This window comes from Oncorhynchus clarkii, chromosome 10 (genome assembly GCF_045791955.1).
Source record: "Oncorhynchus clarkii lewisi isolate Uvic-CL-2024 chromosome 10, UVic_Ocla_1.0, whole genome shotgun sequence".
Classification (NCBI taxonomy): domain Eukaryota; kingdom Metazoa; phylum Chordata; class Actinopteri; order Salmoniformes; family Salmonidae; genus Oncorhynchus; species Oncorhynchus clarkii.
The window spans coordinates 61,647,801-61,664,421 of record NC_092156.1 but is presented as its reverse complement, the minus strand read 5'-3'; the positions used below and the strand labels follow the sequence as shown (position 1 = coordinate 61,664,421).

Below are 16,621 nucleotides of genomic sequence, written 5' to 3'. Positions count from 1 at the left end.
TAGTAATGGTTATCAACAGTACTGCAGGGATGGAACGTAAGTCGCAGAAAATTGAGGTTGTGGTGGCAGCTGCAGAGGTATTTGTGAGTGCGAGACTTGACATCAGAAGAGTTACAGGGTGTGTTAAGTGGTGGTGTCCCATCCTTTCAGGTTGTTGGCCTAAGGTAGGACTAAATAGATTTAAATAGTGGAGTTTTTTTTATTGTCGTGTTAGATGGTAGTGTATTTGTTGTATTATTATTAAACATTTTTTTCAAGCGAAGTATAAGGGAGTTAGTTATACTCCAATCTTGTAGGTGGCGGTAATGCAACATTGATTGGATGCCAACTGCCGTTAAACGTCATCGAAGAAGTAGTAGTAAACGGAAGTAAACAGTGACCAGTAACCATTTCCACGTTAGCGGTTTTATTGTTATTTAGACGTTTTAATATCCTGGAACTCAACATATGACTAAGTTAACTGCACAGCATTACATACTTACCCCAGGTAGTCTTTAACTCGCGTTGGAAACAGGACCTGGTTGATGCTAGGTAATGCTAGCTAGGGAGCCGCTAATGGCTAACTGTATGGTTTTTCACACTCAAATAGCCTCCGTCATGGAGGTGCTAGCGAATGCAGCCGTGGCAGAGATCTGTAAACTCGTAGACGACGACTATGCAGTGTTTCGTTTGGAAATGTCTCAAAGCCAGAAAGAAAACAGGGGATTGCGGAGGAAACTACAGCAACTGGAACTGAAGGTGTCACGGGAGCGCGCAGAGAGGACCATTAGAGAGCGGGTCCTCGCCATTCGTCCCAGTAGTGTCAAGATCCTCGACCGATACAGAGGAATGGCAAGAGGTACATTTTGCATAAGTTGTCCCGTTCCCCTCTGCGCATGTGTTCAGATGTTACCCAGAATTGTGACTTGGTCAGTTTTTGGATAGTATCCAATATACGCTTTGGTTGTTTTAGAGTTTTTCCTGGTTAGGTAAAACTCTGTGTCCTATTCGTAGGCCATGACAAAAGATTTATAGATTCCCTTTTCATCTATGTTATGACTATAGGGCTTGGATTTTTTTGTCAGGTCATGTGAATTGGAAACACTCAGGACAGGTTTGAAAGTCTTCATTTAATGTATTCCTATTTAACCTATTTCTTCGTCTGATTACAGTGCTCTTCAGAAATGACTAATTATGTTATCTTTATGTAAGGCAGGGTTACATTTAACACTATACACAGACTTTGTAACAGTTTTTATAAGTCATAAAACCACTAACTTTGTGTTGTCCTGGTCTCCATCCATCCCACCAGAAGTTGGTTTCCTGGCGCTCACTGTAGGAATTGATTGCCTGTAAAATCCATATTCAATCATTAAATCAACTATTTGCTAAAGTTTAATTGAAAATAATATCCCCCCTCATTAAGTATATTTCATTGAATATCACTCATTCTATTGCACTCTATTCTAACCAAACCTGCATTACCAATTCATATCAGTAAGTTGGAACCGGTTCAGGGAACAGAACAGAAAACCGGAAAATAACGAAATTATATTTCATAGGTTTAAAAATGAACAAAAAGGAACTATATAATCGGGTACTTTTCTTAGGGTCGAACCGGTTCAGTAATTTATTTTGCTGGTCGGAACAGTGGAACGGAACATCAACAAAAATGGTTCTAAATGACTTCGGGTTCAACCCTTGGTCACGATGCACGTGACTAGCTCGTTGAAAAAGACTGATGGCTGCCTGTCTCTGTATTTGAGAAAGTTATTGTGGTGCTAGAATCCATAAATTCTCTCTTTCTGCATTAGCTATCCATCTGTTATGGTTGGACAAATGTGTTCATATTGTCTGTGTAGAATGCTCTGTGGTGGAATTTGTAGGTTTTTTACTTTTAAGACAGGGGAATTTGCTCCAGAAACATAATAAATAAAATAATATGCCAATGAAGTTTACTGGACTAATAAACTGGCTGACTAACCCTTTCAGGAACTTGAGTATCCCTACGCCTTGGGTAGCAGCAGCAGATCGTTCCATCTTCTTTACCTGTGCCAAACACATTTATTCGGTGAGTCTAAATCAGGGGACGCAACTTTCACTGGGGACGGGGGAGACACGTCCCCTCCACATTCTGAAATTGCATTTTTTTATCATTGGAATGTGATACAAAACGAGGCAACTGTGTACTTTAGGACCATGCGGATGCCTCTGAGCGGTCGAGTAGGATGTTTCTGGAACAAAGCCTATTCCCCCTCAGGAGACTGAAAAGATTTGGCATGGGTCCTCAGATCCTCAAAAAGTTCTGCAGCTGCACCATCGAGAGCATGGTTGCTTCACTGCCTGGTATGGCAACTGCCATAAGACTCCTGAACAGCTAATCAAATGGCTACCCAGACTATTTGCATTGTCGTCATCCCCCCCCTCCTCCCCTTTGTTATGCTGCTGCTTCTCGCTGTTTATTGACTATGCATAGTCACTTTAACTCTACCTACATGTACATGTTACCTCGACTAACCTGTGCCCCGCACATTGACTCTGTACCGGTACCCCCGTATATAGCCTCGCTACTGTTATTTAACTGTATTTAAAAAAAAATTTAAAAAGTTTTTACTTAACACTTATTTTTATTGTTGGTTAAGGGCTTGGAAGTAAGCATTTCACTGTAAGGTCTACACCTGTTGTATTCGGCGCAATTTGATTTGGAGTGTATCGGACTGGATTTTTAAAAAAGGGCTCCCCCACTTCTAAAAATCAATATTAACGTTAGCTGCTGGCTGCATAAACATATCTAGCTAATGTTATCTAGCTAGTCTACTATAGCTATAGATTGGATCGTTGTACCTAGTTTTGGACAACGACTAAACTGCTTTTATTAACACATACTCTTGTTTTCCATGAAAATATGTGTTCGCTCTCTCTTGAGGCAGGCAGGAGAAGACTGTTTACACTAGATAACACAGCCACAAAGTCAGGTCCCACAGAACGTGCGCGAAGACAGGGGCAAATTGCGAGTCAAACAATGGTTAGTGCTATCCGAAATCATTGGGACATCCCTAGCCTCAAGTCCTAACCATTTTAACTTTCAACTTTAATGGGGGTAGGGCCGTCCCAATGATCCATGATAGCAAGGACAGCCAAACAACGAGGTCACAGAGTTTCTAAACCGAGACGCTACATTGCGAGACTTCCGGGAACCCTTGCGAAGCAGACCAAACAGACCAGGCCGGGGTTTGAGAAGTCGATTAGAGAACAAAAACAACTTTAGATCAAAGTAGTGTCTTTGATTTGACAGCGCGAGACCACCGTTAGAACCGATGACATGTTTCTGTGCATGAGTAAAGCTAGCCAACGTTGCAATGACATCGCCTACAAGCGTGATCAGGGATTTCTATTGGAGAAACAGTTTCTGCCTATCTTCATACTGTACTGTCTTTGACGAGGTGCTGGTGCAACCAGACTAGTTGTTGAGAGGCGTGGTTGATGAGGCTCTGTAGGCTGTAGCTAGGCGACCACTGTGACTGACAAGTGAATCCACCCGTCACAGCAAGTGTGGGGGCTACCTCCTCACTAGACAAACGGGGGAAAATATGTTGAAATTGGGGGAGGTACTATGTAAGCTTGTCCAATAAGAAACGGCTGCTTTTAAGTTGAATTGTTTTTTCTATGACATAAACTAATGAATATGTCTGGTAAACGCATTTGTTGCTGCTGCTTGGAAGGTGTTGAAAAGTATTGGAGCAAATGCTGTCTCGCCACACGTTTTCCGGCGGGTCGGGCTGGCCCTAGCCTTTTGGGGGCCCTACACAAAAGTTAAGGCAGAGGACATTTTAGAGTTAATTTCCTGCAATTCTACACATTTTGCCAGGGGGGGATATATAAAATGTTTTCAAGATGCATACTGCATACATACAAAATGCCTCCAGATTGCAAAGTGGTGTGTGCAGCGCTGATGAATCCTGCCTTTCCGTTGTCACATTTTGTGGTATACCTCATAACCTGGCTGGTGAGTGCCTTCAGAATGTATTCATACCCCTTGGCTTATTCCACATTTTGTTGTGTTACAGCATGAATTTAAAATGGATTTAATTGTAATTGTTTCTCACCAATCTACACACTACCACATAATGACAAAATGAAAACATATTTTTAGAATTTTCTTTTGTTTCTGTACAATCTTCCTTCTTTTCACTCTTGTCATTTATATTAGTATTGTGGGGTAACTACAATGTTGTTGATCCATTCTCAGTTTTCTCCTATCAAAGCCATTAAACTTTAACTGTTTTAAAGTCACAGTTGGAGTCATGGTGACATCCATAAGCGGTTTCCTTCCTCTCTGGCAACTGAGTTAGTAAGGACACCTGTATCTTTGTAGTGACTGGGTCTATTGATACACCATTCAAAGTGTAATTAATAACTTTGCCATGCTCAAAGGGATATTCAATGCCCTTTTTTGTATATTGCTATTGGAAAACCTCCCTGGTCTTTGTGGTTGAATCTGTTTTAAATTTACTGCTCGACTGAGTCCTTACACTTATCTGTATGTGTGGGGTACAGAGATGAGGTAGTCATTCAAAAATCATTTTAAACACTATTATTGCACACAGAGTGAGTCCATGCAACTTATTGTGATTTGTTAAGAAAATGTTTACTCCTGAACTTATTTATGCTTGAATACTTATTACTTAACTTTTTATTGAATTTGTGTGTGTGTGTATATATATAACATAATTCCACTTTGACATTATGGGGTATTGTTTGTAGGCCAGTGACCCCCAAAGATCCACATTTAGTCAATTTTAAATTCAGGCTGTAACACAACAAAATGTGGAAAAAGTCCAGGGTTGTGTATACTTTCTCAAGGCACTCTATACATTTTTTTGGGGGGGGGGGGCGGCACTAGTGGATGGCCTCCTAAGCAACTACTTATGTCACTTATGCCCTGGGCCAGGCCTGATGTAATAGTTCCCCTGATTACTTAGCTATCTTGCAAAAAAAGTTTATTTACCAGGCAGGTCAATTAAGAATACATTATTCTAACACAAAGACACAAAATCATATTCTAACCAGATTCTTGAGTTACTGAATTTACTATTGTCATACTCAATAAAAATTATGTGATGCATGGAACACAATCAATCAATCAATAAATAAATAGTATATCAAGAAGTTATAAGAAGGGACATCCTTGCCACTTGTAGACAGTGTCATGTGTACAATATAGCATTGAGCATTGACAGTAGCTAACCTAACCACCTCTTATCCCCCAATCACTCTCTCAGGTGAAGGACATCTCACTGGAGGTCACAGGAGCTTTGTGAAGCCAGCGGGACACAACACATGGAGAGATGACCAACCAATCACTGTTGATGAGGGGAGTGGAACCTCAACCCAGCATGTTATCGTGATAGAGGTTTGTGTAATAGTATTACATCAAAATTACAGTTAATCAAATGTGGCTCATTTTAATTTCAGAAAGGCTGCCCTCAGCTATTCATTTATTTGCCTTAGGGGACATTGAGACTTCAGTACCACATTGTTATCCAATTCAACTCATGTACCGATAATAACCTTCTCTCTTCTTGTCAGTCTGTAGATGCAGAGGCTGCAGTTCCTGGGGTCAAGCAGCAGATGACTAAAGGAAAGAAGGACCCACAGCACAGCAGAGACATCCAGACCGAGGCAGTGGCTGGAGTGGCGCCCCCTGTGGCCACGGAGGTCCTCTCCGCTGTGCCCCAGGCCAGGACCATACGCAGCATCATGGAGGTCAGTGGAACGCCGAACGCCGTCCTCAAGTCAGAGACAGACACCGAGACTTTAACTGTAACACACAGGCTTTTACACACAGGATCTGACCACAGATCAGACCCAGAGAGACTGGGGCTGTGGAGACTGGACTGTCCTCCTGCTCCTGGCTCAGAGTACCTACCAGTATTTCACCAGAACCAGAGGATGGGTCATTCCTGTGGAGATGGTGATGGTGACACGTTAGACACTGGTGGTGATGATCGGTCTTGTTCTTACACTACAGAGATGGACCCTGGCAACTTATCCTTGGGTTTAGAGACACAGACTGATCTGCTTAGAGGGGAATGGAACCGGTACAGTAGTAGTGTATACTCTGAAGGGTGCCTAGATAAGAAAGGTGAGGGTTCAGTCGTAGATGAGGTGACTGTGAAATTGGAGGGCGACGTTCCTCCCACATGGAAAGGTCACCTAGGAGACAGACACTCGCAGGGCAGAAATTTCTTAGATTACAGGGAAAGCTTAGAGACAAATCCAAATGTCGCCACCCACTCCCTTGTACACACGTTCAAGGATCACGACCCAGTGTCCACTTCAATGGCCCTTTCCGATTCTCACAGCCACATCCTTTTCGATCAGGTATTGAACTCAAACGACAGGGCTAGAGTCCAGGCTCAGGGAGGGGGAGCCACATCAGGCAATAGTAAAGAGAAACGGTTCCTCTGCATGTTCTGTAACAAAGGCTTCAGCTGCCCCCAGAAGGTGGAGATCCACAAGAGGGTCCACACTGGAGAGAAACCCTACAGCTGTACCCAGTGTCATGTGTGCTTCGCTCAGGCTGGTGACCTGAAAAGGCACCAGAGGGTCCACTCAGGGGAAAAACCTTACAGCTGCCCCCAGTGTGAGAAGCGGTTCTCCCGCCAGGACCAGCTGAAGAGGCACCATATGGTCCATACGCGAGAGAGGCCGTTTGCCTGTACGCACTGCGGGAAGAGGTTTTCAGAGAGGAGCTACCTCAGGATACACCAGCAGAAAAAACATTCCACTCAATAGCTTCTGACGTTTACATCAAACCCTGCATTAAAGACAAATGTACATTCTCACGATTGTCAGCAGAAATCCACAGATACATTTGGAATAACAAGAGTAACAGATTTCAGGGTAGAATATTGCATCCAGACATTGTGTGATATATATATATATATATAAATAAATATATATATATATATATAGGCCTAAACAGTATGTTACATATTGTGTTTGTACTGTGGCATATATAGGCCTAAAAAGTATGTTACATATTGTGTTTGTACTGTGTAGGCTATATGTTCACAAATGTCTATTTCATTACTTCTAATTAAACTACAAAATGTTTTTCCAATACATTTAATGAGAACATGTATGCAAGTTATCAATTTTGTTGTTGAGACGTGTACATGTGGTTTTCATATGGTGTACTTAAAACTTATTTGTTTAATAAACACAAAATGGGACTTTTTTATTCTGAGACTTTCATTGAGACTCCCTTTAGTATATATCACATCTGATATAACCCTATTCTGCATACACCCAACAGCGCTTTATAACCAATATACACTTAAATATAAATAAATATACTTAAAGTATTTACACTTACTGTACAATTCAGAATAGGTTAGTTTGTCTGATGATGACTTGACTTATCTGACTCATATTTATATCCACCATGATGGGTTTAACAACAATGAAGTCATTCTGTAACTACAGTATAGGACTTAAACATAGTGGGGATGGGTAAACACTCCATGTTGAAAGTGTGTTTATTATCTGTGTGTACGTACCTGAGGGAGTGTATGTCTGTGTAATCTGTATCACTGGTCTCTTCCAGGAGGAGGAGGGTCCAGAGGTGCTGCTGGTGAAGGAGGAGGGGTGTGAGGAGGGTCTGGGGAACCCTGAGGGAACCATGGTCATGGAGGACAACCAGACTACACCTCCTCCTGAACCCACAGAGGAACCAGCTGAGCAGCATAGGACCACACACAGTCTCACTGAGGTGAGCCCACTGAACTACTGTCTGAATGGTATTAGGTCAGAGCTCGTATCCACAAAGCCTCTCAGAGTCGGAGTGCTGTTGTCTTATTAAACCATGAAAGTGTGTAAAGTAATCAAAAACTAACATGTTTGCATAGTATTCATAGCAATCCCTCATTGCCCAATCAGATAATACTCCACAGCAGGGTGCTCATATCAGATTTCTTGATCCAACATCCTCTCACTCTGTATCTCTTACAGTCAGTAGACATGGAGGATTGGAAGCCTGATCTGCTGCTGGTCAAAGAGGAGACAATAGAAGACGGACCAGAGAGCATTGACCTGCTGAGTGGACTAAAGATGGGGGAGCAAGGTAAGGGGGAAATAATTACAGCATAGAGCAACTTATGTTTGCATACAAAAACACACATCTTAACTTGACCAGGTAATTGACCAAAAAAATCCATATGTAGCGTTTTCTCTGACACGTTTGTAAAGTCTATTTTCTAACCTCCTTCTGCAGGTGGTTGGCTGGAGGCTAACAGAAGAGACTGGGTGGCCATCTTGGATTTCCAGACCCAGACGGGGGCAGCCAAGGGCCCAGGGGACAACATTACTGAGCAGGCGAGGACCAGAGGTGACATAGTGGAGGTCAGTGGATGGAACAGAGTCCTCAACTCTGGGCTGGGGAACAACAGAAAAAGACAGTCGAACACAAAACAACAACCGAACCTAGTCTCCATGACAGCAGAATGGCTGACAGCAGGGTGAGGTGTAGATTTTGTCTGCAGGGACAGGGAGGTGTCCGTGTGCGGGGGGGAGAGAACGTGTAGCTGTGCTGACTGACTTGGTTCTTTTTGTATTATTGCAGAGACCGAGTTTCCCTTAACTCAGTTGAACCAAAACATATTTCATTCTTGAATCAACACATATGGACATTGTTTCACAATAAACTCCAATGGCTCCATATTGTTAGGTACTTGACTGTGGTTATCATTTTATAATATCATGTAATGTTTCTGTGTGTACAGCAGTTTCTTATATAAACGTGTATGCTTTTCTATTAAATTTGTGTTCACAGTCTGCAGTCCATGAGGACCTGCTGATATCTGGTGTTGCTGACAGGAGAGACTGGACCTCTGAGGTGGGTGGTCACAAACCCTGGCCCCGGATCAAAACCCTGGATCTGGAGCCATCACTCTTCCTTCCCGAGTCGGAACTAGGACCCAACCGTGAGGGACAGAGACTCCACCACCACACAAAACACAACCAGTGGACAGGTGGACTGAACAACCTCAGTCCTGGTGGTCATCAGAGAGACAGATGCTCCAGTCAGGGATCCAGTCTGCAGTCTGGGGCTGATAAAGATAGACCCTCCTGTTCCTATGATACAAACACCACAATATCCATGATGGACAGATCAGGTCACCCTGGGCTTCAGCCTTCACAGAGAGTGACGGGAGACTACCTCCAGGGGGGACTATCAGCCAGTCGGTCTTCTCCTTCAGGGCCTCGTCCAATTCCTGGTGAATGGGTTCATAGAAGGTCTGGACCTGGGTCTAGCCTTCCTCAGCTACCTCATGGTTACCCCACCAATACAGACAGGGTCAGGATGGGCGTTCACCATAAGAGGTACCTAGCCTATAACACAGCACATAATCACAACAACACCCAAACAATGGCTAGAGGTCAAGGAGGGAGCTCAAAAACTCTTGCTTCTACCTCTGGTGTCATTGGGTTACAATGTGGGAGGCCGAGCATTAGGATGGACGCCGACAAGCCATATGCCTGCCCCACGTGTGGGAAGCGCTTTGCTGAGGCAAGGTATGTGAAGCAGCACCAGACTGTTCACACCAAAGACAGCTTCAAGTGCAAATTATGTCACAAGAGCTTCTCCTTCCTGAGTAGCCTTATCAGACATAGGAGTGTCCACAATGGGGAGAAATCGTAGCAGTGTGGCTTAAGATGTATACAGGGGATGTCTTTATCTGACATATTATAGTTATCTTGTGAAGTGTCTAGGGATAAGAGGGTAATTAACCACATACCCCTCATTAACCCCTTTAACTTTTAATTTGAAACAGGCTTGCGTTAATACCTGTTTTTAGAGAGATAGTAAACCTAAGCTAGAACAAGTATAGTTTAATATTCTCTGTCTGTTGAAACCAAGATTGAACTCTTTGGCCTGAATGCCAAGTCTGGAGGACACCTGGCAGGGACTGGGAGACTAGTCAGGATCGAGGCAAAGATGAACAGAGCAAAGTGCAGAGCGATCCTTGATGAAAACCTGCTCCAGAGCACTCAGGACCCCAGACTGGGGTGAAGGTTCATCTTCCAACAGGACCCTAAGCACACAGCCAAGATAACGCAGGAGTGGCTTCGGGACAAGTCTGAATGTTCTTGAGTATCCAGCCAGAGCCCGGACTTGAACCCAATCAAACATTTCTGGAGAGACCTGGAAATAGCTGTGCAGCTACACTCCCCATCCAACCTGACAGAGCTTGAGAGGATCTGCAGAGATGAATGGGAGAAACTCCCCAAATACAGGTGTGCCAAGCTTGTAGCGTTATACCCAAGAAGACTCAAGGCTGTAATCGCTTCCAAAGGTGCTTTAACAAAGTACTGAGTAAAGGCTCTGAATACTTGTGTAAATGTGATATTTCAGTTTTATATTTTTAATAAATTAGCAATAGTTTCTAAAAACCTGTTTTTGCTTTGTTAATATGGGGTATTGTGTGTGTGGATTGATGAATGGAAAAAAAACGATCTAACACATTTTAGAATAAGGCTGTAATGTAACAAAATGTGGAAAAACAGGGCATTGCGGAGGAAACTACAGCTACTGGAACTGAAGGTGGCACGATGGCACATCCCCGCCAGTTGTCCCAGTACTGTCAAGATCCTCGACCGATACAGAGGAATGGCAAAAGGTACATTTTTGCAGAAGACCGAGGCTGCGGGACCTGTCGCACCGTTCCCCTCTGTGCATGTGTGACTTTAGATTTGTTAACCACATAAGGGTCTTGGGCAGTTGGATAGTATGTAATAATTCACCAGATTACTTAACTAGATATCTTGCACAAAGACACTATAATTTTCTAACCAGATTCTTGATTTACTGCATTTCCTATTATTTACTAATTGAAAATAATGTAATACATCGATCAATAAATAGTATATCAAGAAGTGATGAGAAGTGTTACATATACACAATACACACAAGTCTAAGTAAAGGAATGGAATTAAGAATATATACATCTATGGATGAGCAATGTCAGAGGGGCATAGACTAAGATACAGTAGAATAGAATACAGTATATACAGTTGAAGTCTGAAGTTTACATACACCTTAGCCAAATACATTTAAACTCAGTTTTTCACAATTCCTGACATTTAATCGTAGTAAACATTTCCTGTCTTAGGTCAGTTAGGATCACCACTTTATTTTAAGAATGTGAAATGTCAGAATAATAGTAGAGAGTGATTTATTTCAGCTTTTATTTCTTTCATCACATTCCCAGTGGGTCAGAAGTTTACATACACTCAATTGGTATTTGGTAGCATTGCCTTTAAATTGTTTAACTTGGGGTCAAATGTTTCGAGTAGCCTTCCACAATAAGTAGGGTGAATTTTGGCCCATTCTTCCTGACAGAGCTGATATAACGGAGTCAGGTTTGTAGGCCTCCTTGCTCGTACACGCTTTTTCAGTTCTGCCCACAAATTGTCTATAGGATTGAGGTCAGGGCCTTGTGATGGCCACTCCAATACCTTGACTTTGTCCTTCAGCCATTTTGCCACAACTTTGGAAGTATGCTTGGGGTCATTGTCCATTTGGAACCAAGCTTTAACTTCTTGACTGATGTCTTGAGATGTTGCTTCAATATATCCACATAATTTTCCTACCTCATGATGCCATCTATTTTGTGAAGTGCACCAGTCCCTCCTGCAGCAAAGCACCCCCACAACGTGATGCTGCCACCCCCGTGCTTCACGGATGGGATGGTATTCTTCGGCTTGAAAGTCTCCCAATATTTCCTCCATTGTTACGATGGTCATTATGGCCAAACAGTTCTATTTTTGTTTCATCAGACCAGAGGACATTTCTCCAAAAAGTACAATATTTGTCCCCATCTGCAGTTGCAAACCGTAGTCTGGCTTTTTTATGGTGGTTTTGGAGCAGTGGCTTCTTCCTTGCTGAGCGGCCTTTCATGTTATGTCGATAAAGGACTTGTTTTACTGTGGATATAGATACTTTTGTATCCGTTTCCTCCAGCATCTTCACAAGGTCCTTTGCTGTTGTTCTGGGATTGATTTGCACTTTTCGCACCAAAGTACGTTCATCTCTAGGAGACAGAACACGTCTCCTTCTTGGGTGGTATGACGGCTGCCTGGTCCCATGGTGTTTATACTTGCATACTATTGTTTGTACAGATGAACATGGACCTTCAGGCATTTGGAAATTGCTCCTAAGGATGAACCAGACGTGTGGAGGTCTACAATTTTTTTCTGAGGTCTTGGCTGATTTCTTTTGATTTTCCCATGATGTCAAGCAAAGAGGCACTGAGTTTGAAGGTAGGCCTTGAAATATATCCACAGGTACACCTCCAATTGACTCAAATTATGTCAATTAGCCTATAAGAAACTTCTAAAGCCATGACATCATTTTCTGGAATTTTCCAAGCTGTTTAAAGGCACAGTCAACTTAGTGTACATAAACTTCTTACCCACTGGAATTGTGATACAGTGAATTATAAGTGAAATAATCTGTCTGTAAACAATTGTTGGAAAAATTAATTGTGTCATGCACAAAGTAGATGTCCTAACCGACTTGCTAAAACTATAGTTTGTTAACAAGAAATTTGTGGAGTGGTTGAAAAGAGTTTAATGACTCCAACCTAAGTGTATGTAAACTTCCGACTTCAACTATGTGAGATGAGTAATGCAAAATATGCAAACATTGTTAAACTGGCCAGTGATTTCAAGTCTATATAAATAGACAGCAGCCTCTAATGTACTAGTACTAGTGATGGCTGTTTAACAGTCTGATGACCTTGAGATAGAACCTGTTTTTCAGTCTCGGTCCCAGACCGTACCATCCTGCGGTGCGGACGGTGCAGTTGCCTTACCAGGCGGTGATACAGCTCGACAGGATGCTCTCAATTGTGCATCTGTAAAAGTTTGTGAGGGTTTTAGGTGCCAAGACAAATTAAATGCCAAGACAAAATAAATCTGACACAGCGGTTGCATTAAGGAGAAGTATATCTCTAATTCTGTGCATAACACTTGCATCTTATATTAACGTTATGATGGGTATTTCTGTAAATTGATGTGGCTCTCTGCAAATTCGCTGGATGTTTGAGGCACATTATTGAACATAACACACCAATGTAAACAGAGATTTTTGGATATAAATATTAACTTTATCGAACAAAACATACATGTATTGTGTAACATGAAGTATTATGAGTGTCATCAGATGAAGATCATCAAAGGTTAGTGAATATTTATAATGCTATTTCTGACTTTTACTGACTGCACAACATGGCGGGTAACTGTATGGCTTGTTTTTGTTGTCCGAGCGCTGTACTCAGATTATTGCATGGTTTGCTTTTTCCGTAAAGTTTTTTTGAACTCTGACACAGCGGTTGCATTAAGGAGAAGTTTATCTTTAATTCCATTTATAACACTTGTATTTATCAACATTTATGATGAGTATTTCTGTAAATTGATGTGGCTCTATGTAAATTCCCCGGATGTTTTCGAAGCACAACAATACTGAACAATAATGCGCCAATGTAAACTGAGATTTTTGGATATAAATATAAACTTTATCGAACAAAACATACATGTATTGTGTAACATGAAGTCCTATGAGTGCCATGTGATGAAGATCATCAAAGGTTAGTGATTCATTTTAATCTCTTTCTGCTTTTTGTGACTCCTCTCTTTGGCTGGAAAATGGATGTATGTGTTTTTGTAACTAGGCTCTGACCTAACAATCATATGTTGTGCTTTCGCTGTAAAGCCTTTTTTGAAATCGGACACGATGGGTAGATTAACAAGAAGTTAAGCTTTCATTTGGTGTTTTGCACTTGTGAATGTATGAAAGTCAAATATTTTTGAATTTTGCTCGACAGGAGCGGATGTTGTTGAGGGGTTCCGCTAGCCCTAACAAGTTAAGGTTGCAGTGACACATCCATAACCTGAGCGGAAACCTGATTGCATACCCGAGAGAATACTGTAGACATCACAAAAGCCAGTCAGTTGATTATTGACAAGTTTTTCTAACATTTTGATAAACAGGGCAAAATAGAAATAGGCCTATAACAGTTAGTATCAGCTTGATCTCCCCCTTTAAATAAAGGACAACCCGTGGCTGCCTTCCAAGCAATGGGAACCTCCCCAGAAAGGAGAGACCGGTTAAAAAGGTTGGAGGCTTGTCGATGATAGGGGCAGAAACCTTAAAAAAGAAAGGGGAGCTCTTTTAGCACCTCGGACTCAGTGATTGCCTGTGGGACATGGGAAAAAGAGGGAGAAGCATCGGGGATATTTGCATTAGAAGGGATGGGAGATGAGGAAATGTTGGACGGGAAGGAGGCATGGCCGAGTCAAATAGGAATCCTGACTTAATGATGTGGTGATTAAAAGCTCAGCCATGTGCTTCTTGTCAGTAACAACCACATCATCAACATTAAGGGACATAGGCAGCTGTGAGGAGGAGGGTTTATTCTCCAGGTCTTTAACCGTTTTCCAGAACTTCTTGGGATTAGACCCACAGAGAGAGAACTGCTCCTTAAAGTAATGAACTTTGGCCTCCGAAAAGCCTGAGTGCATTTATTTTAAATTTGCCTGAACGATAGCCAGTCAGCCTGAGTATGCGTGTGCCAAGCCTTTCGCCAAATGCAATTCTTGAGGTGGAGTAACTCTGCAAAATCACGGTCGAACTAGGGGCTGAACCTGTTTTTAATATTAATTTTCTTTATGGGGTGTGTTTGTTAACAATACCACTGAAAATATACAAAAAAAAAGGTTGATGCATCTCCAACAGAGGGGATCAAGCTGATTCTATACCATTTTACAGAGGCCAGTTCATGAAGGAAGGCTTGCACATTAAAGTTTTTTAGCAAGTGTCTATGACGAATCAGGACAGGTCGTTTCACTGAATAGCCATTTCAAACACAGGCTGCAAAACAGTGATCACTAATTACAGAAAACACCACACTAATGCCTATCAGGATTATTTGTGAGGATAACATTGAGGAGCGTAGCCTTTTCTGGGTGTTTGGAGTCATACCTTGTGGGATTGGTAATAATCTGAGAAAGATTTAGGGAGTCCCATTGCTTTAGGACTTGGTCAGGTGATTTAAGCATGTCCCAGTTTAGGTCACCTAGCAGAAAAATGCAGACTTAGTGTAAGGGGCCAGGAGAGAGATTAGGACAGGTAGGGTACAGGCCAGTGCTGATGGAGGACAATAGCACCCAGCAACAGTAAACCAAGAGCTATTTGAAAGTTGAATGCTTAAAACCAGCAAATCAAATTGTTTGGGGACAGACTTGGTGGAGAGAACCGAGCTTTGAAGGTGATCCTTGGTAAAGATTGCCACTCCCCCACCTTTGGAAGATCAGTCTTGCCGCAAAAGGTTATAACCAGAAAGGTTAACATCAGTATTCAAACACTTTACCTTAACCACGTCTCTGTACCAGTCAAAAGTTTGGACACACCTACTCATTCCAGCGTTTTTCTTTATTTTTTACTATTTTCTACATTGTAGAAAGAATAGTGACGAGATCAAAACTAGTCACCTGGGGGGGGGTACGATATATGTGCGTCTAACTATATATGTGCGTCTAACTTTCACACATCGTTATTCACGATTCCTTCAGGATTATCTACATTAATGTATTAGTGTTTAGAAACATATTGTATTCTTATTTACAATAAAAGTGACTCCAAAATGACACATTATTTACCATTCATTTCTATTGGCCACAAAATAATCTAAAACACAACCAAAACAAACAGCAAATAAATCTAACAAAGTTTTATGTTCACAATCTTGATGTAATCATTGTGTACAAGGAATATGGTACCAAATACTAAACTGTACAACCTTATTCTAAAATTGAGAAGAAAAAAAAGTTTTATCCATCTACACACAATGCCCCACTGGGGGCAAGAAATTTGAATTATTTCGCTTTTTTCCCAAGAAAAGTGCGCCATTGAAAGGAGTGATTACTGGGGTAGCTGTAAATGTAAAAGTTGACCCACGGAATGGGAAGATTCCCGGTGTTTGTAATGCTCGTTTTTTTGGTGCGATGCAGACAAGGTGGCGAGAGTGGTGAAACAGAAGAGTTTGTTCTTTTGAGTTTTGATGTTGAGTCTTTGCCCGACATAGTGATGTTAGAATATAAGTTATCCTGTAGGCGCTTTTGTGCCGAATACATTACGTTGTTACAGGTGTCAAGCTTATGGGCATGTGGCAGCAGTGTGTAAGAGGGAAGTTCGTACAGTAGGTGTGAGAAGTGTGCAGAAGGGCATGAGACAAAGGAATGTGTAGCATTAGGGAAAGTAGTGGTATGTGTCAATTGTAGGGGTGCCCATGGGGCTGGGGATCAGAAATGCCCCGTGCAAGAGAGGCAGATTGAGGTTTCCAGGGTTAGAGTAGTGCAGAAGTTGTAATATGCTGAGGCAGTGAAGAAAGTAGAGGAAGATGGGTCAAGGAGGAGGGATCCTGAGAGGAGTGGTGTGAGTAGTAGATCTGTACCAGTAGAGGGATAGGCCAACAAGTGATATGTTTCAGTAAGAATAGATTTTTAACAATGGTTATCAACTGTACTGCAGGGATGGAATGTAAGTCGCAGAAAATTGAGGTTGTGGTGGCAGCTG

General features: G+C 42.0%; 1 protein-coding gene across 1 annotated transcript; it reads left to right on the top strand.

The window, feature by feature from the left end:
• The first annotated feature begins 349 nt into the window (after positions 1-349).
• LOC139418938 (uncharacterized) lies at positions 350-10,920 on the top strand. The gene is made up of 7 exons (XM_071168727.1): positions 350-838; positions 5,262-5,392; positions 5,569-5,745; positions 7,592-7,756; positions 7,996-8,107; positions 8,258-8,385; positions 8,816-10,920. Exons 1-7 carry the CDS (start codon positions 535-537, stop codon positions 9,683-9,685), a joined length of 1,887 nt encoding a protein of 628 aa, XP_071024828.1. The 5' UTR covers positions 350-534; the 3' UTR covers positions 9,686-10,920.
• The last annotated feature ends 5,701 nt before the right edge of the window (positions 10,921-16,621 follow it).

Bases quoted from the DNA above. Each gene is read 5' to 3' on its own strand.
- LOC139418938 (XM_071168727.1), top strand. From the start codon at position 535: ATGCTAGCTAGGGAGCCGCTAATGGCTAACTGTATGGTTTTTCACACT. The intron at 839-5,261 runs GTACATTTTGCA...TCACTCTCTCAG, and splicing joins ATACAGAGGAATGGCAAGAG to GTGAAGGACATCTCACTGGA. The intron at 8,386-8,815 runs GTCAGTGGATGG...TTGTGTTCACAG, and splicing joins CCAGAGGTGACATAGTGGAG to TCTGCAGTCCATGAGGACCT.